This window comes from Callospermophilus lateralis, unplaced genomic scaffold (assembly GCF_048772815.1).
Source record: "Callospermophilus lateralis isolate mCalLat2 unplaced genomic scaffold, mCalLat2.hap1 Scaffold_113, whole genome shotgun sequence".
Taxonomy (NCBI): domain Eukaryota; kingdom Metazoa; phylum Chordata; class Mammalia; order Rodentia; family Sciuridae; genus Callospermophilus; species Callospermophilus lateralis.
Genome location: NW_027511570.1, coordinates 3,351,939 through 3,374,548, shown reverse-complemented (window position 1 = coordinate 3,374,548; position 22,610 = coordinate 3,351,939). Strand labels below are relative to the sequence as shown.

The window sequence follows — 22,610 nt, the reverse complement described above, 5'->3', positions numbered from 1 at the left end:
ACATTGACAAATTTCTGAAGTCATACGATTTGCCCAGATTGAGTCAGGAAGATATACTCAATTTAAACAGACCAATATCAAGTGAGGAAGTAGAAGAAGCCATCAAAAGCTTACCAACCAAGAGATGCCCAGGACTGGATGGAGAAACACCTGAGTTCTACAAGACTTTTAAAGAAGAACTAATAACAATGCTCTTCAATTTATTTGAGGAAATAGAAAAAGAGGCAGTAATTCCAAACTCATTCTATGAGGCCAATAGCACCCTGATCCCCAAACCAGGCATAGACACATCAAAGAAAGAAAACGTCAGACCAATAACTCTAATGAACATAGATGCAAAAATTCTCAATAAAATTCTGGAAAATCGAATACAAAAACATATCAAAAAAGATTGTGCACCATAATTAAGTGGGATTCATCCCAGGGATGCAAGTTTTGTTCAACATATAGAATATTGAATTAATAAATATAATTCATCACATCAATAGACTTAAATATAAGAATCATATGATCATCTCAATACATTCAGAAAAAGAATTTGACAAAATACAGCACCCTTTTATGTTCAAAACACTATAAAAACTAGGAATAACAGGAATATATCTCAATATTACAAATGCTATCTAAGCGAAGCCTCAGGGCAACATCATTCTAAATGAAGAAAAATTGAAGGCATTTTTTCTAACAACTGGAACAAGACAGGGATGCCCTCATTCATCACTTCTATTCAACATAGTTCTTGAAATACTTGCCAGAGCAATTAGATGAAAGAAATCAAAGGGATATATATAGGAAAAGAACTTAAATTAGCAATATTTGTTGATAATGATTCTATACCTAAAAGACCCAAAAAAACTCCACCAGAAAGCTTCTAGAACTTATAAATGAATTCAGCAAAGCAGCAGTTTATAAAATAAACACCCATAAATCAAAGGCATTTCTGTATATCAGTGACAAACCCTGTGAGAAGGAAATGAGGAAAACTACCCCATTCACAATAACCTCAAAAAAAAAAGATACTTGGGAATCAACAAAAGAGGTGAAAGATCTATACAATGAAAACTATAGAACCCTAAAGAGAGAAATCAAATAAAACTTCAAAAGATGAAAACATCTAACTTGCTCTTTGATAGGCAGAATTAATACAATCAAATGACCATGCTACCAAAAGCACTATGAAGATTTAATGCAATTCTGATCAAAATCCTGATGGCATTCCTCATTCAAATTGAAAATGCAATTATGAAATTCATCTGGAAAAATAAGAGATCCAGAATAGCTAAAGCAATCCTTAGCAGGAAGAATAAAGCAGATAGCATCCCTAAACCAGTCCATAAACTATACTACTGAGCAATAGTAACAAAAACAGCATGGTATTGGCACCAAAAAAGACTGGTAAACCAATGGTAAAGAATAGAGGATACAGTGACTAACCCACAAAATCACAATTATCTTCTTTTAGACAAAGGTGCCAAGAAGAAAAGATAGCATTTTCAACAAATGGTACTGGGAAAATTGGAAATCCATATGCAACAAAATTAAATTAAACTCATATCTCTCACCATGCACAAAACTCAACTCAAAATGGATCGAGGACCTGGGAATTAAACCAGAGACTCTGCGTCTAATAGAAGAAAAAAGTAGGCCCTAATCTCCATCATGTGAGATTAGCCCCCAACTTCCTTAATAGGACTCCTATAGAGCAAGAATTAAAATCAAGAATCAATAAATGGGATGGAATCAAACTAAAAAGGTTTTTCTCAGCAAAAGAAACAATCTGTGAGGTGAACAGAGAGCCTACATCCTGGGAGAAAATCTTTACCCCTCACACATCAAATAGAGCACTAGTCTATAGGGTATATAAAGAACTCAAAAATCTAAGCAATGAAAAAACAAATAACCCAATCAACAAATGGGTCAAAGACCTGAACAGACACTTCTCAGAAGAGGATATACAATCAATCAATCAACAAATATATGAAAAAATGCTCATGATCTCTAGCAATTAGAGAAATGCAAATCAAAACTACTCTAAGATATCATCTCATTCCAGTCAGAATGGCAGTTATTATGAAGACAAACAACAATAAGTGTTGGCGAGGATGCAGGGAAAAAGGTACATTCATACATTGCTGGTGGGACTGCAAAATTGGTACAGCCAATATGGAGATTCCTTAAAAATCTAGGAATGGAACCACCATTTGACCCAGCTATCCCCTCTCCTCATACTATATCCAAAGGACTTAAAAACAGAATACCTCAAGGACACAGCCACATCAATTATAGCAGCAAAATTCACAATAGCTAAACTGTGGAGCCAACCTAGATGACCTTCAGTGGATGAATGGATAAAAAGATTGTGGTATATATACACAATGGAATTGTACTCAACAATAAAAGAGAATAAAATCACGGAATTTGCAGGTAAATGGATGGCATTGGAGAAGATAATGTTAAGTGAATATAGCCAATCCCCCAAAACAAATGCTGAATGTTTTCTCTGATATAAAGAGGATGACTCATAGTGGCATAGGGAGGGGGAACATGGGAGGAATAGATGAATTCTAGATATGGAAGAGGGGAGGGAGAGAAAAGGAGAAGGCAGGGGATTAGCAAGGATGGTGGAATATGATGGATATAATTATCCAAAGTACATGTATGAAAACACGAATTGGGTGTCCACCTAATTTATATACAAACAGAGATATGAACAATTGTGCTCTATGTGAAATAAGAATTGTAATACATTCCACTGTTATGTATTTAAAAAAATAAAATCAATTAAAACAAAAGGAAGTACTGGGGAATGAATTAGAACAAATTATATATTTCATGCTTTTATAATTATGTCATAATGAATCCTATTTTATATAAAAATAAAAAGAACCAATAAAAATTTAATAATAATATTAAAATAAAAATGGACAAAGACAAAAAAGTACTTAGGAATAAAGTTAAAATGGAGAAAAATCTTTACATTGATGAGTATAACATTGATAAAGGAAATTGTAGAGCACACAAAGATATCTCAAGTTCGTGAACTGGGAAAATTAACCCTGTTAAAATGATAATCTTCTCTTATACTATAAGCAAAAATTCAAGGTGAATTAAAGACAAATATAAATTCTGGAACCTTGAAAATTCTAACAGAACATATAAGGAACAAACTCCTTGGCCTCAATCTTGTCAATTTTTTTTTTTGTATATCATATCAAAAGCACAGTCAACAGAAGAAAAATAAACAGCAGGACCTCAAATTAAAAATCTTTTCCTGAGCAGAATGATAATACCTCAAGAAATAATAGCAAGCCTCAATAAATTAAATGGTATCGATTTTTAAAAAAGCTTTTGCATAGCACAGGAAACAATTAACATAATAAAGAAAAGATCAACAGAATGGGGAAAAAAATCTATGCCAGTTACCTCTTTGACAGACGATTAATGTCCAGAATGTAAAAAAACTAAACAACAACAACAACAACAAAAACCTTAACGGTAATAAAACAACCCAATCAATAAAGGAGAAAATGAACTGAACATAAATTTTCAGGAAGTACAAATGGCCAACAACTATATGAAAAATGTTCAATACCTTTAGTCACCAGGGAAATGCAGCATCAAAACTATAAAGATATTCCACCTGAGTCCAGCTGGAATGGTAACCATCAGGAATACAAACAACAGTAAATGCTGGTGAGAACGTAGGGGAAAAAGTAACTCTTACATACTATTGGTTGGAATATAAGTTAGCACAGCCATTATGGATATCAATATGGAAGGTCCTTAAAAAGCTGAAAATAGAGCTACCATGTAATCAAGCAATACTTCTAGTTGTTTACCACAAGGATTAAAGTCAGCAAATTTAGATTCTTTCATATCCATGTTTATCACAGAACAACTCACAAGGCCAAGTTATGGAACTAACCTAGGTCCTTAGATAGATGAATGGAAATGAAAAGTTGGTCTATATACATGGGAGTTTTATTAACCATAAAGAAAATGAAATTATGTCATTCATAAGAAAATAAATGGAACTGGAGACCATATAATTTTGAGCTTAATAAGTCAAGACTTAGAAAGGAATTATTATGTTTTCTCTTATATGTGGAAGGTACAGGGAACAAATAGGGGGAAAAAAGGTTGTCTTTTCCATTTATGTAACCATGTATTGATTTGGTTATTTGTTTTTTAATATTAACTTAGTTTCGTTCTTTGTATATTTGCTGTTAGCCCTCTGTTAGAGGAGTAGCTGGCAAAAGATTTTCTCCCATTCTGTGGGTTGTCTCTTCGCTCTGTTAATTGTTTCCCTTGCAGTGCAGAGGCTTTTTAATTCGATGCTATCCTGTTTGTTGATTCTAGTTCTTATTCTCTGAGCTACAGGGGTTCTATTCAGGAAATCCTTGACTGTGACTGTATGTTGAAATGCTCCCCCAATATGCAAAGATTCTAGTTTTATTGTTAGGTCTTTTATCCAATTTGAGTTGACTTTTGCAGGGTGGGAGAACAAGTATCAGTTCTCTCTTCTCTTTTAGATGGATTCTAGGAGACGAAAGCTAGGAAATCACTTAGTGTTTGCATTATGGAACCTAAAAATACATCATATCAAAGCTCTTACCTTGGGCATTTTCTATAAGAATGTAGGCTAAATTTAGAGCTAAAAGAAGGGAACATTTTCTTTCTGAAAATACTGGAGTTTTATGCATATCTTCTCAGATAAGGTAGCAGAGGAAGCTCCTCTGCACCCCTGGAGCAGGGCTGGGTCTCCACAATGATGCCCAGTGGCAGGAAAAGGGATGTGGGTAGACAGATCAGACTTGAGGGCTCAACCCTGTAGCTTTAGACCTGGGACCTGCATTCCCCTTCCTGTTTTGTTGGGTTATTTCAGAATTGCCTCGAACAGAAAACTTGAACTTACTGTGAGGCTTCAAGGAATTCACTGAAAAAGTGAAATACTGCTAACTCAATGTATACCCTGAGTTCATGGAGATTATTCATTCTGGTTATAGAAACAAAATATATATTTTTAAATGTCTAATTCAAGTAAAATAATAGATGAAAAATATATTGTAAGCAGTAATCATTTTAACAAGGGGAAGTTTAAAAGACAGTATTCTTTCTTATTTCACTTAAAACCCTATTATTAATCATTTTTTCCCTCAACTTCTTCACCAAGTTTACATGAAGCAGATAGTTTCATCCTGAAGAAGAGTGATATAAAAAAGGACTTAGCTCACAGTTATTGTTTTAATTGTTTGTATTTGGATGGACTCTACCACTGTTTCTTGTTCTTAAGAAATATGAACTAGAAATAGGCTGGGTGTGTAATAAGAGATACTCTAGAAACTGAGGCCGGAGGAAGCACAACCTTGAGGCCAGCTTCGGCAACTTAGTGAGGTCCTGCCTCAAAATAAAAATCAAAAAGATCTGGGGATGTAGTTCAGTGGTAAAGCAAACCTCAATTCAATCCTCAGTACAAAAAAAAGTTATTGACTATTATAAGCAAATCTCTATAACTCAGGAACTAATAATTAATAATTTTGTCCAGATTTTTCCATAAAAGCTATGTATGTAACCCTTTTTAAATTTTTTATTTTGATACATGCTATCGCTAAATTACTAAGGATGGCCTTAAATTTGAAATGCTCCTGCTTTAGCCCCCCAAATTGCTAGAATTATGTGTACACTACCAAACCTGGTATCACTTGGAGCTGAGTTTTAACTCTTCATGCTTGGGATCTCAAAATGTAGGATTTAATTTTTTTTTACAATTTAAAATTAAATATGATTTTAAAATGTTTAAAAGTAACTACTTTGTAGCCAAAAAAATTAAAAACCTTACAGTTCAGCCATTCAGTATCACTAGAGCACTGTGTGTATTAACACCACCTACAGTAGTTTCTAGGATGTGGAAAAATTACATATCTGAAAACTGATGCAAAAGACATAAATTTAAATATAGCTCTTCAATTCTTCTTTAGGAATATTTTGTAGCAACAACTTTATGATGCTCATGCCGATAATTAAGAATTTATATTAAGAATATTTTTGAAAATATTTGGTGTCAAATATAAAGTACTATATTTGACTAATTGCATGTTTGTGTGCTGTTCCTCAGAATATTCTCTATTTTCCACACGAAAATCTAATCATATTCTCAGCTTTCAGCCCTGAGTTTGCAATTTTAAAGGGCCTTCAAAATGTGGATATTTTTTCTCAGAAAACCACTTCCTAAATAGAGTCATTTCAGCTGCAAATTACCTATTATGAACAAATGAATACACCCTTTTGAGCAAATGATGAGCTCCATAGAAATAGATATTTCTAAGTAAGAATATTTGCTTTATACAACATGTAAGCACCACCATCAAATTACATGTGTATATATAATACTTTTTCATATCTAATTTCTTTTTCTATACTTAAAATTTACTTTCATTGGAGGTCAATGCCCAAATTTGCTTTGTATGTGGGTTCCAAAAAGAGATGTGTGTCTAATTCATTATTCTAGAATATTGTATCATTTCATAGTTCACAGAGTAACGAATTAGATATTATAGCTCAAGAAACCATAATTCCTTTCAGGTTGTAGCTTTGACTTCTTTGTGACTTGTCTGTTGAGATATTTCAAACTCTTTCAGTCTTTTGCTATGATTTATGAAGTGTATAGAGCATTGACATATCATGTGCAATATTAATTATATTTTGATACAGACTAAAATACTATTGAGATAATAATGCCTGTTTTAAGTTTGAAACAAATGAAATAATAAAATACAAAATGTATTAGGAAAAATGTTACATAAGTGTTACATTTTTTAACTTGTAAAAAATTAGTAAAGCTGTATGTATAGAAACTGAGCTGTAGAGGCCATTTGAGAGTGTGTGTGTGTGTGTGTGTGTGTGTGTGTGTGTGCGTGCGTGAGTGCATGCAAGTGTGCAAGAATGTGTGCACATGTGTTTCTAGACAAAGGAAGTGTTTTATAAAATCAAATCATTTGCGGTGACAAAGTAGCCCCTTCAAATACTGCCTGACTTTGGCCAATTTATTTGATGATTCTCTTCTTCAGACTGTTAATTCTTAAAACATTAAGAATAGTACCTGTTTTTTACAGTTGTATTAAGACTTAAGCAGTATAAATATTTCCAAACGCATGTTTTTATGGAAACCTACATTTTAATACAGAAATACAACATCTGTGCATCTCCATACTTTTCTCAAGTAAAGGATCTCAAAAGTGGTGAATATTCCATTTCATGGAAATTAGTGATGAAAGGAAATGAGCTACCAAGCCATGGAGAGACAGGGAGGAACCTCAATCCTTCCAAAGAAGATTCCCCTTCCTTTTATCTCAATTGTCACTGCCTAAGTTGGACTTTCCTTGGACTATAGGAATATCCTTCTAATAAGCTGTTAACTGGTCTGTCTTCAAAGAATCTTTCACCAAATAGGTAGAAATCAGATTACTTATTTAAAAATACTGTAATGATTTTCCCTTAATATTGAGCACAATAGCTACAATTATTAACAATGTATTATTTTCTCAATGATCTGGCTCAAACCCATGTGTTCAACTTTTTTTTCCCTTTCTTCCCTGCTTCTTAAATCCCATATGTCAGCCAAAGCTCAAAAGTTTCATTCTTTTCTTAATATTTATTCTGTACTTTCAAATGTCTATTTCACAACAACAGATTGACATTCATTTGGAATGATTTTCTCCAACACTCGATCTGATCTGTTGAATCCAACCATTCCTAAAAAACTTATTGAAATTCTCCTAGCAATATCTGGTTCCAGTCCATGTCCTCCCAGCTCAGTCCTTAGTGCCCACACCATCTTCCCTTACAGCGCTGCTGTCTCTGGAGGCTAACGTCATATATTGGTGAAGTATCATGTTCCTCCTGATACCTTCTCTGAACCTCCTCCTAAACATCCTGTGTGTACCACTATCTTGTTATCCTCTATTTTGGTGCCCTCCCTTAGAAGACTGAACTCTTTGAAAAGAAGAAATTACTATTTATCTCCTTGTTGAGGGGAGGAGATGTACCTTTTGGCCCACTTTTTGGTCACTAGTCTCATGGGCAGGATTGGGGGGAGGAGAGAACATGATAACAAAGGGAATCTAAAATCTATAAAAGGGGAAGGACATCTCTGCTTCCTCTGGCACCAACTTCCAACTTGGACCCTCTCCTCTGCCTCTGTGGAGGAGGAGGAATCTCTCTCTGTTTTATCCTTAAAATAAAATTTTTTCTCCTTCTCTTCTCCGGTGCTCAATCTTTACACTGGGACTTGGCCCTGATTCTCATCACTAGTATCATCTCCCTAGTGCTTGAATCTCAGTGCTTGTGCCTGGCACACAGTAATAACTCAGTAAGTTTTACTGGATGTGTTATTTTAGCTGTATTTTTAAAATTTGTTAATTTCTAAATTTTAATTTTATTAAACCTTTATTTAAAAGCAGGTGAATATTTGCCTATCGTTCTTTGGATAAACTAACAATAATGCGACATTTGACCTGAATTTGTCCCTGATTACCACTCCAGTTAAAATTCTTACCACTTTCAGTTTCTCTTATTGAGTCATATCATACTGTTCATGTCTTTATTTGATCCAGAAATTACTATTTGAAGTTACTATTACATTTGTTAAGGACAATGTTCCTGTTTATATTTCTGAATGTAGGCTGGGAATTGTTTCCTAACCCCCTGTCCATCTCCATCTAAGTTATTATTTTACCTCCACATGCACCAAAAGTACCTTAGGTTATCTTACCCTAAGATAGCATTTACCTTTATTCTGTAAATGTTAATTTACTTCTCTTTAACTTGATACCTTCTTGAAGCTTGGTCCTCAATGAAGTTGCATACATCTCAAGCAATTTCATGTAAATTAGCTTATTATTGTATTATTACTAGACTCTATCATAGTGCCTGATAAACACAGGGTGTTGAATAATAATTAAATGAATGGCAGCAATTCAAAGATTTCATATATTGTAGATAAAAAAGAAATCCAAAGAGAGAACACAAATGAAAAAATAATAAGCTCCCTGAGTATGAAATCCACTGGGCACATGTCTTTTTTATCTTTGTATTTACCTCAAAGAACCCAGTACACAGAAGATGCTAAATAATTATTTTTAGACTTGAATCAGAATGACTATTCCATCAATAGAGAAAACTCAAGTACACCTTGGAAATAAAAGAGGATTCTAGCTGCTGTTTCCCTTGCAGGTTTGACTGGAGCTTTGATCAACTATCTAAGGGGAGGTGCAGTCACAGGAGTAGTGCAATTAAAGGCCCCAGGCAAGAATTCAAGGCTTCCAGTTCCTGGCCCTGCAATGATACTAGGTTATGTTTCATGGTTTCAAGTTCTATGAACAATAGAGCCATAAACAGGGTCAGCATAAGACCTCACAAGGCTTGAACAGATTGTGTCCCCAGAAAACTTGAGCCTGGAAAATACAGCTAGAGGATCCATTAGATGACTATATGATCTAAAATCAGCTTTCAACTTCTTTTAATTTTCTCCTTGCTATTTCTGAACATCAAACATGCAGGAGTCCTGCCATCCTGTTTTCTGATCTACACATTTACATGCATGATACATTTTATTTCTAATCTTAAACTTGCTGTTCCTTCTTTCTACTTGTCTCTCCTTGAATTACTCTGCCTCCCCCACCCACCCCAGAAAGATATAGTTATTTTGTCTTAACTTCTATGCTTTCTGGCTTTCATGTTTCCTATCCTCACTTTCTTTAGTACATTCTTTTTTTAAACTCTATTGGTGCTTAAAGCACCCTCTTTCCTCAAAGGCTGGGGAATAGCTGGAGGCCCTGAACAAGAGAGATATCATAGAATGATACCTTTACAGACTGCATCACAAGGTAAAATGTGTGTGTGTGTGTGTGTGTAATGAGCTAGAGAACATATGTCTATCTTTTCTATAATTGCTATTTTCAAGACATTTATGGTTTGAATTGCAATTTGTATGGTTTTTCCAACCACAGGAATGACTGGTGCAGACCTCTGATACACAGAAGCTTGAGGTGAGTGCAGATGATATACAGCATGCACCACTGTAAGGGTGGTCCTATCTTCAGTGAAATTTAATTGGAATATGGGTCTTCTTGTGTTCATGTTGTTAGGTATCATTAAATTAGAGCTACTAGAGTCCAGCAATATAGAACTTACTGATATACACATAGAGACCATGCAGAACAATCTGTCAGATTAAACCATCAATGTCCTCCTTACTTTTTGACTAACAGAAACCTCTGTGGAAATGACACTTCATTTTCTCTAAAATGGTTGCTTTGAAAATGATCTCAACAGTGAATTTTGTGTGATGAAATGATGGCTTTAATGCTCATATGTATGTTTCACAAAGGACCACGTTGTTCACAAGAATCTTCTCTCTTTAAAGAAGAGGGTTTTCTCAGGTTCACACTGAATTTATCAAGAAGTCAAAGTAAGCAGCACCAGCATATGAATCTTTATCTTCTTGGGAGAAAATCTGAACTCGTTCATAGTGTTCTCTAAAACAAAGAGTCAAACAAATATATATTTTCCACGTGCTATTTTTGCTCATTTGTTTGAAGAGCTTGCCCAATAGAGTGCAAATTAATTGAGGGTAAGTATTTTCTCTGCATATTAATATAACTAATTCCCAATAATAGCTGAATAAAAACAAAATCATATGTATATATGTAAAGAGCCATTATAAAAAACTATCATGAAAAATTAATAATCTGTATACCTTACTTTTTAGGGAGCTGCTGAAAATACTTCTGTACCTATAGTAGAAAATGTTCAAAGGCAAGGAGTGGTGTATAGATCTGAGCTCTATTTATATCTATAGGAATTATATAATACTGCATATGTAAATCTTTAATTTTGGTTATCAGTTGAAGCGTATCTTTATGCATGTAATAATTTCTCAAAAACTAAAAGTCAAGAATTGACTTTAAAGATGCATTTACTTTGCATTCTTCCTTAGTATCTACACGAATTTTAATATATTACTCATTGCGCACTATTGCAATACAAATTTTGGAAAGTTACTTAGAGAAATGTACAAAAATATTCTGATTTCCCCTGATCTTACATTTACAATATTCATCAACTAGATTATTAAAGGGTTCTGCTGTTTTTTCTATTTACTTATAATAGCTAATCATAAATATCATAGGCTGTCATTACTGGACACTGGACACCTGCATTACCTTTCACACCCACACATTAATCCCACCCAGTAGATAACTGTTATTGCCACTGTATAACCCAGTCTCAACTGCCTGAATATCTCTTCTATATTACTTTTCAGGTAATATTCAGTTTTACTGTCTTGACTTTCCATTTTATAATTCTCTTCCTCCAGTGATTCTGAAGCAGGTGGGAGTGAGTGCCTATGTAAGAGGCCACTTGTGCTGCTAACTACTGTCTTCTCTGGAATTCTTTCCCTTTTCTATCACAGATTATGGCTGTTCTTATACTTCTGCCTCACTGATTCTTTCTGAGATCACTCACAGGTGATTGTATGCAGCCTGTTTTTACTAACAGAGACAGGGAGAAGCTTCTTCTAGAATTGCAAACCATTTACACTTTACCTGCCTATCAAAGTCCTCTGTCCTTCCTGCTGCCAGCAATTTCTCACTGACCACTGATTTCTTTAGGCTCCCTACTCCTTTCAAGGAACTGCTCTGTTTTCCTATGATTTTCTTTCTTTTTCAAAATTATCTTTCTCTCTTCCAGCCTGTGAAGTATCAATTGAATACTTATTTAATGACACAAACGTTTTTTGTTCTTATTTGAATCTTTGCAAAGTTTGTTCATTCATACTAGTGTCTTCAGTTTATTGATAAGCTTATCAAGATTTTTTGTTTTGTAAAATAAAATAAAATAATTCAGAAAAACTTATCAAGACATTTTATTTTGTAAAAAAAAATTGTTACTTGGAGAGAAATGCTGCCTCTGCCTTTAACTTTTTTCTTCCATTTTTGTGATGATGAAACTGCTGTAGATGCAAGTGGCAGAGCCTGGTTGATAACAAGCAATTCCCCACACTTTGTGTACCCTATGGAAATAGTCATCCTTGCTATTAGTGACAGGGTCCTTAGTAATCTGGGAGCTAATCATTTTGATTTATATAGGACAAAGACTGGCTAAACATTTCCCTCAGCTTTACCGAAATTAAAGCAGGTTTCTTCCTGATACTAGGTGATTGGCCTCCCTTTTATTACCACATTTATAGTAGAAATCATTTTGTTGTATATTCTTTCTCCTCTTTTCTAAGATATAAATCTTATACCATTCTCTTGGGAGTTTCACAAACAAGGAATGTCTTTCTTAAGGACCTGGGAACTGCTACTTTAAAATGTAATCCTTAAAAATGATGGAGCCTCATTCTCCCAGTCTCTGGAGGAACATAGGGACCTAAGTGTGAATCTCAGAGACATAGAAACACAGATTGTTAAATCACATTGACCAACTTCTTCCTTAATGTTCTCCAGCAAGTTTCCACTGGATGATCTCAGTGCTTACAAATGCTCACACTTTTTTAATTTTTATTTTTTTCAGCAGAGTTGAGGTCAACCTCTCTCCCACTATTGCAACAGTCTTGAATGTTATCTTCCTTACCTCTTTAATCTCTCTCCAGTGTGATGTATCTTTGATGTATCTCAAGCTCAAGTATCATTGCATTGCTGAAAATGAAAAAGTGCATGTTTGATATCATAAACACTTTCAAAAGCTTTGTTCCTAGAGAATTGTACTGGAGAGGTAAAACACTTCTAGTGATTAACCAGTCAGTGCTGCTTTTCCATTCTAATGAAGAAAACATACCTTGTGAAGATTGGGTTTTAATGGCATAATGTGTCCTTTAGTAAGACATGGTTAAGGGTAAACATCATTGTCTTTTGAAAGAAGGAGTCATTTATATGGTGCTTGGATTATTTTGCAAACTGCTAATAGTTTTCAAGTTATTTGTACTGAGTTCTCAAGTATTTTGATTTGATTTTATTTTTTGTGTAAAATAGAATCTGCTTCTTAATATTTGAAAAATGAACTTTTATCAGATATTCTATACTTTGGATTCTCTCTGGAAATGGTATCCAAATGCTTTCTGTACTATCTAAAATGTTTTGGAACAATCTCTATTATCCAGTCAGTTTTGAGATAGCTGCTGACAGCAACAACAAAAACAAAACAAAATACTTTCCTATTCTATTGAATTAGAATCTATTTCTGGAGACCTGTTTCTGTGCGAAATAAAGCTATCAATCCATCAGTTTATCCATATGTATTTTCCTTTCAGCTAGTGTCAGGCAATAGAAATCCAAAGCTTTCTGCTAATGGGTTCTTTAGTAAAAGTTTGTCTACCTGCAGTGCTAATCTCTAGCTTTAAATTCAGGATGAGATCTACTTTATTTGGAATTTGTTTCCTTCTGTGTCTTTTCTATTTTTATTTTAACAATGTGATGGAAAAATATAAATAATCCTGTTATGACAGCATGATCTCATATCTACTTTGTGTCTACAGGGCCTCTTTTAAATCACACTTCACAGCAGTCTTATTCTGAAACTATTTTAGCTCTATGATTAGTGAGAATCAAAAATACCAGAATGAATTATACAATCAGGTTCTTCCAGTATGTGTGTGTATGTATACACATGTCTTGTTTTGTGTATAACTACTTATCTATAGAGCAATATACCCCTCTAAAGATAGACATTCTTATTTTCATGTTTTCTCCCTTGATTGATTTGTGTGGGTTATTAATTAATAATCTTTAATTGCATCTTCCAGATATAAACCTGAATTGTTTAATAAATTATGGCTGATTAAATTTTACCATTTTGAAATATTAGAAATTTGAAGTCATTTAACTTGGATTCATGAAATGAGATAGACTGGTATTGTATTCTTTTACTATTTTAATTCTTCTGGATTAGGCACTCTATCAGGGACTAAAGTTTCAAAGACTGAAGAAACATACTCTTCTCCTTGACTTCTAACAGCAGAGGTTCTCTACCCTCTCTGAAGATTAGTGTCACCCGAAGAGCTTTGAAACCACACTGTATCCCATCCCAGTATGGTATCCAGTGTAGTTATTGAAGATATTGATTGGCTCAAATCTATAAGCTCTCCAAATGATTTTTTTGGTTGCATATACTTTATTTTTTTATTTGTACTTTTTAGAAATACATGACAGTAGAGTATATTTTGACATATTATATATACATGGAGTATAACTTGTTCTAATTGGGATCCCATTTTTGTGGTTGTACATGATGTGGAGTTACAAAGGAGAATGAAGGGAAGGGAAAGGAATATGGGAAGAGAGTAGAATGAATGAGACAAAACTCTTCAAATGATTTCAATGTGCATCCATTATTAGACCCACCATCCTACACTCTAAAAGAGATAACCAGTCATCGTATGTGGTTGGAACCTTGAACAAAGTTACATAGGCAATGTGGGGGATAGAAGATACACATTAAGGTTAATTCAATCCTCATTATTATTTTTTTGTTGCTGTTGTTTGGTTAATTTTTCAAAATTTGTTTTTATCAAAATGTACACTTCTGGATCAGAGTGGCAACTTGGAATACACATTTTACACCTTTTTTCCTTCCAAAGATGGCACTGAGATGACATTAATGGAATTAAAAAATCACCTACAAAGAAAAAAACTTAAACTGGCTTCAAATATTTAGGAACAACAGTGGACTTCAGAGGAGGGCAATGGAATATCACTTCCACATTTTTTATGTATTGACTGATGAGTTTATGCCCAGCAGAATTCTTAATCATATGTGGAGAAACAATTATGAACTTTTTGGACATTTACACATTCATAATGGTTACTTACCATGCATCCTATCTGATCATGTAACTAGAAAATAAGGGTATGTGTTTTTTGTCTAAATATTTTTATTAGTTATGGATAGACCTTTTTATTTATTTGTTTATATGTGGTGCTGAGAATCAAACCCAGTTTCACACATGCTAGGCAAGCACTCTACAACTGAGCCATGACCCTACCCCCTAAGGGCATGTGATTTAAAAGTGAATTTAAACTAGTAAACCAATGAAGGAAAATACAGAATGAAATTGGAGCACATGTTAAAGCATAAAGGACGGGTCAAAAGAATTGCACTAGAAAGATGATCTTCATGAATTTGAATAGTATGATAATGCAGTCTGAAACTATAGAGTCTATGAATAAATAAAAGAGATCAAGTTTTTACTAGAAGCACTTCAAGAAAAGCAAAACTTTCTAAGAAGTGAATTAAACTAGCACAACTTTTGAGATTACAATAACATATATTTTAATACTAATATGTATTTTGATACTCCCAAAGCATGACCAATATCTCAAATTTTAAAATCTATAAAGAGGATAGGATCTCACATTTACAATTGAATGAAATTAACCTTGACAATATAAAAATAAAAACACACATGATAGAATGGAATAGAAAAAAAAGAGCAAAAATTAGGAGGTAAGTAACACTCATATATAGATATCATAATGCTTAGAGTTACAAATATTGCATTTATAAGGAAACAATAAATAAATGGGCTAAGGAACTTCACAGAAGAAGAAATACAATCAATCAACAAACATGAAAAAAATTCAATCATCTCTAGCAATTAGAGAATTGAAAACCAAAACTACTCTAAGATTTCATCTCACTCCAGTCAGAATGGGAGCTATCAAGAATCCAAGCAACAAAGGGGTTGGTGAGGATGTGGGGGGGAAAAGGCACACTCATGCGTTCATGATGGGACTGCAAATTGGTGCAATCACTCTGGAAAGCAGTATGAAAATCCCTGACAAAAACTTGGAGTGGGACCACCATTTGACCTGGCTATCCCACTCCTTGGTTTATACCCAAAGGAAAACAGCATACTATAGTGACACAGCCACATAATGTTTATAGCAGCTCAATTCAAACTAAGGAACCAATCTTCCCTGAAGAATGGATGAAAAAATGTGTAACATATACACAATGGAATATTACTCATCCTTAAAGCAGTGCCACCCACATCCCGCATGGGCAAGGGAGTAGGTAACCTTGGGAGGTATGGGCAGACTGTGAAATAAAGTTATGAAAGTAGTATTCCGAATTAAACACAGAAAACCAGACTTATTTTAGAAGCAAGGGTGTGATGGATTGAGCTGATCAGAGGATTCTGACTTCTAACAAACAAAAGCCTGCACTTGCTTTATTTACAGAGGTACAGATCAAAGGGGATTGGTAGGTATAAGGTTTCGGTGTAGCAGGAGATCTTGGGTAAACAGGTTGTTTGTGCTTGGCAGGTTACTGACCATCTCCAGCTGCTGTGTTTAAACTTGGAGCTGTGAGCTATGTCAGGGTACCAGCATAATCTGGTGGTTCTTGAATCGGGGAATTTCACCCAGGAGTTCCTGGAAGAGCGGCTCCCTGCCTTAATGGTTCCAACATTGCCCATAGTTCACATATGGCCCCTAACAAAGAAATGAAATTATGGCATTTGCAGGTCAATGGATGGAACTAGAGATTATCATGATAAGTGAAATAAGCCAATCCCCAAAGCCAAATATTTTATCTGATAAGTGGATGCTGATTCATAGTTGGGGGGAGGTAGGGAAGAATGAAGGAACTTTGGATTGTGCAGAGTGGAGTGGGGAGGGGTAGGGCTGTGGAAATGGGAAGGATGGTAGAATGCGCCAGACATTATTACCCTATATACATGTATGATTACATTACTGTTGTGACTCAGCACCATGAACAGCCAGAGAAATAAGAAGCTATGCTCCATTTGTGTACAATGTGTCAAAATGAATTCTATTGCCATATATAACTAATTAGATCAAATAAAAAATATTGCATTTATACTACAGAATAAGAAATGAAAATACAAGCAATATTTTTTAAATTTAACAAAACTAAGCAATGAAACATTCTATTTTGTAGGATACAAAAGATGGACTGAGTTTGGTTGGCCACACCATAACAAAAAATTTAACTTTGCTCAAGAAGAGAATAAAGGCAAAAATAGCAGTATAAACATTGTACTTAAAAATATCCAGTAAACACCCAGGGCAGTGGTTCCTTTGCCCATTTCTGCAGCAACTCCTATTCCTAATAGGATGGCTAAAGTGAGAAATACAGGTTCCCAGCAGAACTGGGTTGTATGCCCTCCTATTTGATCTTTAAATGGACCTGCGTCAAGATAGAGCACTCTGGGAAACATCTGCAACATTACATAATTAATCACATCTGTTGACCATTTCATGAAAACATAAACAATGTTTAACAAGGTTCCTAAATGAGAAGGAAGTTCCTGGATGTGTGCTCAAAATTTTTTTGGACAACAGATGCTATAGGAGTGGAAGTTATTATATAAATGTTATTATTATTATTTGAGACTTGACTCCTGTCGTGATACAAATCACAGCCCTAGACAAAGGCAACCACAAACCCTAGGTTTCCCAGTAGCAACTCTGGCCAATCCATTTCCCACAGAGCCCAGTAAGCAGCAGCATGTAGGGGCACCAGTTTCGGGAGAAACACCCCTTTATTATCAGGAGTCTGTTTTCACCAGCCAGTTAAATAGAGGTGATCACAGTCTGAGAGCTGAACCCCACACTTATCACTTCTCAATTACGGAGAACAGAGATTGACTGACTTTTGTTGTTGCTGCTGCTGCTATTTACAGAATTATGCAAAACTTATTCCTGGAGCCACAGTGGGACTGCTTCAGAAGGACTCTGGAAACATTCTCCAGCTCATTATCTCAGCTTATGAAGTATGTATGATACTTTGTAAGAAGTTGGCTTCTTGTTTTGTATTTCTTTAGTATTCACAAACTCAGATGTGTTTTAGGCAATGAACTGCATTCTCATTTGTTGGTAAGAGTCTTGATCCAAAGAAAATCTCTTTGTATGAATGTAGCCAAAATATTAAAATTGGTTTACTTCATTTGAAAAGTGGAGCATCAGGTAGAAAATCACAAACCTGGACAGAAAGTTGAGATAGTTGAGGTTGTTTTCATAATAACCCACAGCAGCACTGTTCCCAGCAAAATTTTTAAGTTGACTAGAAAGACTCCATGAGTCATACAATCAAGCTCTCTTCGGTCTCCAAAAAGAAAAAAAAATCTACTTGTAAATTGCCATTGATTGAAGAAGTTATGTAGGGAACCAACTCCAGGGGTTTAATGAGACAAGATCATTTATTCAAGCAAGAATACAGACTCTTGGCTACACACCAAAATACCAAAAGCACACCTGCATGCCACATTCAAGGCTCTCAACTTTAGTGAACCAGGGAAATTTCTATTGGTTTAACAAGTATGTAGGTAATTTTTTTTGTGTGTGTGTGTGTGTGCCTTGACGGTGAGTTAGTACTGAGGACAGAATTCCTCCCTTAAAATGGGATATATACCTACAGGGTTATTGTTTTCCTGTTTTGCCCCCATTTTCTAACTCAGTCAACCATGCCCAGTTGCCAAATCTTCTTTATTTTGGTTCCTAAATATCATTCCCCTTTATTTGCTTTTAATGTAAAAAAAAAAAAAGCAAAACCCCACAAAGAGGTAGATGAAGCTCTAAATTAGGACGGGCATAGAAAAAGTGAATTTTTAGGAAGCAGTAAAGCTCTAGCATTTGCTTTAAGCAGCGTTTCCATAATAATGAACGAATAAAATTATCCTATTTTTGGATGTTTTAAAATTGCAAATAAATGACCCTAGTGAGTATACAATACTCAGCATATACTGAACCAGTGTTCCCTAACTAATGACATATCAGAATCATCTGAGAAGATTTTTTAAAAAACAGGCATACTCAGATTCCTTTGTTTCTAACTTTGAAGAAGTTGAGGGGAAGGTGGAAGCTACACATTTTGGAAAAAAAAAACCTCCACAATGATTTTTCTGAAAAAAAAAAAAAAAAAAAACACCTCCATTTCACCCCACCAATTTTGAAACTCACTTGAAGGGGAAGGAAGCAACAAATTCCTTTTCAAATATTTCATTTCCTCAGAGAATAAAATAAAGATGTGTCCATTTAAATTCTAACAGGATGGGTTTTTTCTCACTGATTATCCTCAGAAATTTCTGTTTTCTTAGCTCACATCAAAAATTAATCACCACATTAGCTCATGCTTGAAATTCTTTCAGACAGGAAAGCACATCAACAAAACACTATAAAAATCTTCCTCCCTCTCATGCAGTAATTAAAGTTTTAATGTGTAGAATCAAATAAAATTACAAAGCAATCCTTCACTGGATTATAGCATTCTCTGTTTTCTTTAACCCAATACTTTCCAAAGTGTTGGCCACTAACATCTCCAAAGAAATCAAGCAAATTAAAAAACAGTGAATAGTCAAAAATATTTCCCCCTCCCGCCTGACGAGTCTATCCATGTCCCTGCTTGCTCTGCCAGAGGTTACATCCCGCTTTATGGTCCCAAGTCACCACATAAGTTACAGTGCAGTTGAACTCAAAGCATTAAACATTTGAATTGAATCTGTGTCCTCATTTTACTCTCCCCAAAATACCAGTAAGTATCTATTATTCTTCTACTGAACAATCTTGGTCTAGAGTTATTGGAACTTTATGATTCAGGGTGAATGAAGTATGTGATCAATCATGACAAAAGCAGAAACTATTTTTCTACTATGTTATTTTTAAATGTATTCTAAAAAAGACTTTAAAATATAGAGACCTACAGACTGAATTTCTTTTTCAGTATATAAAAAAAGGAAAGACTATATTGAGAGAAAACATAAAATCCATCTGTTTGACTTCTTATAGGGCAGAGGCAGATGTGTTTATAGTTTGTGGCTATAAACATTAGCTGAGTATTTTATGGTGCCATATTGATATTTTTTAAAATTTTAAATACTGGGTGTATACTCATCTGCCTATCTCTTACTAATTTCCTCCCTTTCCAAACCACATAATAAAGGCTCCTGAAATACCAGTGATCCAAAGTACAAGCTCCTCTACTGGAATTTAAACCCTGGGAAGGAATCCACTGGTTTATTTTGGTTGTCCTGACTCCTAGGAGATGTTCAATCAGCAAATGAATGAAATAATAAAAGATACAAATTAACATGTATGCCCTTTCCTTGGGAAATTTACACTAAAATATTCCTGGTCAAATTTGCAATGATTCTCAATCATACCAATGCTGAGACTTCCTTCAGTTAGGTCAGATGATGTCACTTACTGATCCTCATTATGGATGTCACCTATAGACACATCCCTCATTTCTCATTTAGCTCCTGGAGATTCACTATGCATCTCCAATGCTACTTTTGTCTTGATGATTTCAAAATAAACAGAATTTGGAGAAGGTAGGGTCATCTGATTCTGAAGTTAGCAAAATTAAGTTTGAAGCTAAATATGCTTATAAAATGCTATCAATGAAATGAGTATATGAACTCAAAACCTTTTAGATGAATTGAAGTTTAAGTTACTTCATAATATTTTTAAATTCATTTTTATTCTGTTTTTTATCTTTAATAATTTGGTTTTATCCCCCAAAATATGTACATTGATGTTGTAAGTTTATAAGAAATAGGAAAAGTAAAAATGATAAGCTTCTGAGAACAGAAATCCAGTCTCATCCTAGACTTGACTCTACATTAAATGTACAATAGGCACTCAATGAATTCTAATAATGACTTTAAGGCAGTTTCCCCTACATTTTGCACCTCTAAATCTTGGATCAATTTGTTAATTCATGGTGCCTTACAACCACTGCATGCCAGGTGGAAGTCATGACATGGTTTTATTGACAGTTGTGATCACTGTCACTTCAACTCCTAGAATGCATTGTTGCTATGTAAGTGCTAAGTTTAATTGCCATTTTAAATATCTTTGAAAACTTTGTCCTATGAGTTGATATCAAGATGAAAGTTATTATGTATGCAGAAATGTACCAAAACAGAGCAGCAGGGTGTAAATCTGATATCAGTGAAGCAAATATTTCTCGTTGGAGGAATGGCTGTAATTCTGAATTTCTTACCAAATCGACAGTTACTGTATGGGACCTAAGAAATGAAGGCACTTACAAGTAAAGGAAACTGTTATAATATTTTATTATCAAGATACAAGCAAAAAAATTTGTCTTTTATATGCCAAACTATGCAATGCAGGAGAATTTGCTAAATGCTTCAGAATGGATGGAATTATTTTCAGAGCATTGATAGACTAATGACTATCATAGGTTGTGCAGAACCACATGAGTTATTTTTATCATAGTTTATCATGTGATAATAGCATATCTTATGATTAATGGTGTCTTAAATTCAATATTGATTGTCATTTCCTTGCTTGATTAATTATATGGTAAATTTCTTTTAGATCCAATTTAATTTTATTCATTTATAGTTTAATGACTCGGTTTCCTCTTCTGGTTGTACTTTCTGTTGTGACTTATTTAACCCTTTATGTCTTAATTCAAGGAACTGCGGTCTGAGGTGGAACTGGAGGTATTAGGAGACACCAAAGGACTCAACCTGTCCTTCACAACTGTCTGTAACAATGGCACCCTCTTCCCACACCAAAAGAAATGCTTGCACATGAAGGTGGGAGACATAGTAAGTAGATGGACAATGCAGCTGTATGAAAAAAATATTCAGATGGTCAGAGGTTAGCTTAGCATAGTGGAGCTGGGCTCCTTTCAAGAATTTCAAAGATTTCCTAATAGACACTTTTGGCAAAGCTGATTTTCACACGACCTTGTTTCACCTCCTGCAGGTTGGTGGTCGGAGGAAGTAGATAATTGGTATTTTCTTTTCCAGGCTTCATTCAACGTGACTGTGAGTATACCCAACTGTGAGAGAAGCAGGCGCATTATCATAAAGGCTGTGGGGCTGGGGGACACCCTGGAAATACTCATCAGTCCGGAGTGCCACTGTGACTGTCAGAAAGAAGTGGAAGTTAACAGCTCCAAATGCCACAATGGAAATGGCTCCTTCCAGTGTGGGGTGTGTGCCTGCATCCCTGGCCACATGGGCCCTCACTGCGAGTGTGGCAAGGACATGCTGAGCACAGATTCCTGCAAGGAGGCCCCCAATCACCCCTCATGCAGTGGAAGGGGCAACTGCTACTGTGGGCAGTGCATCTGCCACCTGTCTCCCTATGGAAACATTTATGGGCCTTACTGCCAGTGTGACAATTTCTCCTGCGTGAGACACAAAGGGCTGCTCTGTGGAGGTAGGCCACATATAAAGGCATCTCACTGCTATTCAAATATCAGAAAGGGGCTTTGCATCTTTTCTACCTTCAAAGATTCCTGGTCATAGTGGGTGTTCTATAAATATTTAATGATCAATTTGGTGGGTTAATCTTTAGATTTAGGATTACTGAATCTTCTCTCGCATTTTTCTTCTGGCTTTTTCTAATCTGTAGTTATCACCCAGGGTCCTCAAAATTGCCTGTGATCTGAATTCCATTATCTTCCAGAATTTTCTGGACCAAGCTGATGGGTGTGACCCAACTCTTAAATGCCTATTGCTTTGCGAAAATAAAAATTAGACTGCTAAAGGGGCATGCTTCCAAGGACAAGGAGCACAAGGACACTAAATGGACTCTCATAGCCCCCAC

The 22,610-nt window shown here is 35.0% G+C and overlaps 1 protein-coding gene across 1 annotated transcript in view; it reads left to right on the top strand.

Moving 5' to 3' along the window:
• Positions 1 to 22,610, top strand: part of LOC143386132 (integrin beta-6-like) — a 49,715-nt gene that overhangs the window by 3,775 nt on the left and 23,330 nt on the right. Inside the window, exons 2-4 of the mRNA XM_076841433.1 lie at positions 17,708 to 17,797; positions 21,467 to 21,601; positions 21,806 to 22,220. Of these exons, the coding sequence (XP_076697548.1) occupies positions 17,708 to 17,797; positions 21,467 to 21,601; positions 21,806 to 22,220 (640 nt within the window). The remainder of the gene's footprint in view (positions 1 to 17,707; positions 17,798 to 21,466; positions 21,602 to 21,805; positions 22,221 to 22,610) is intronic.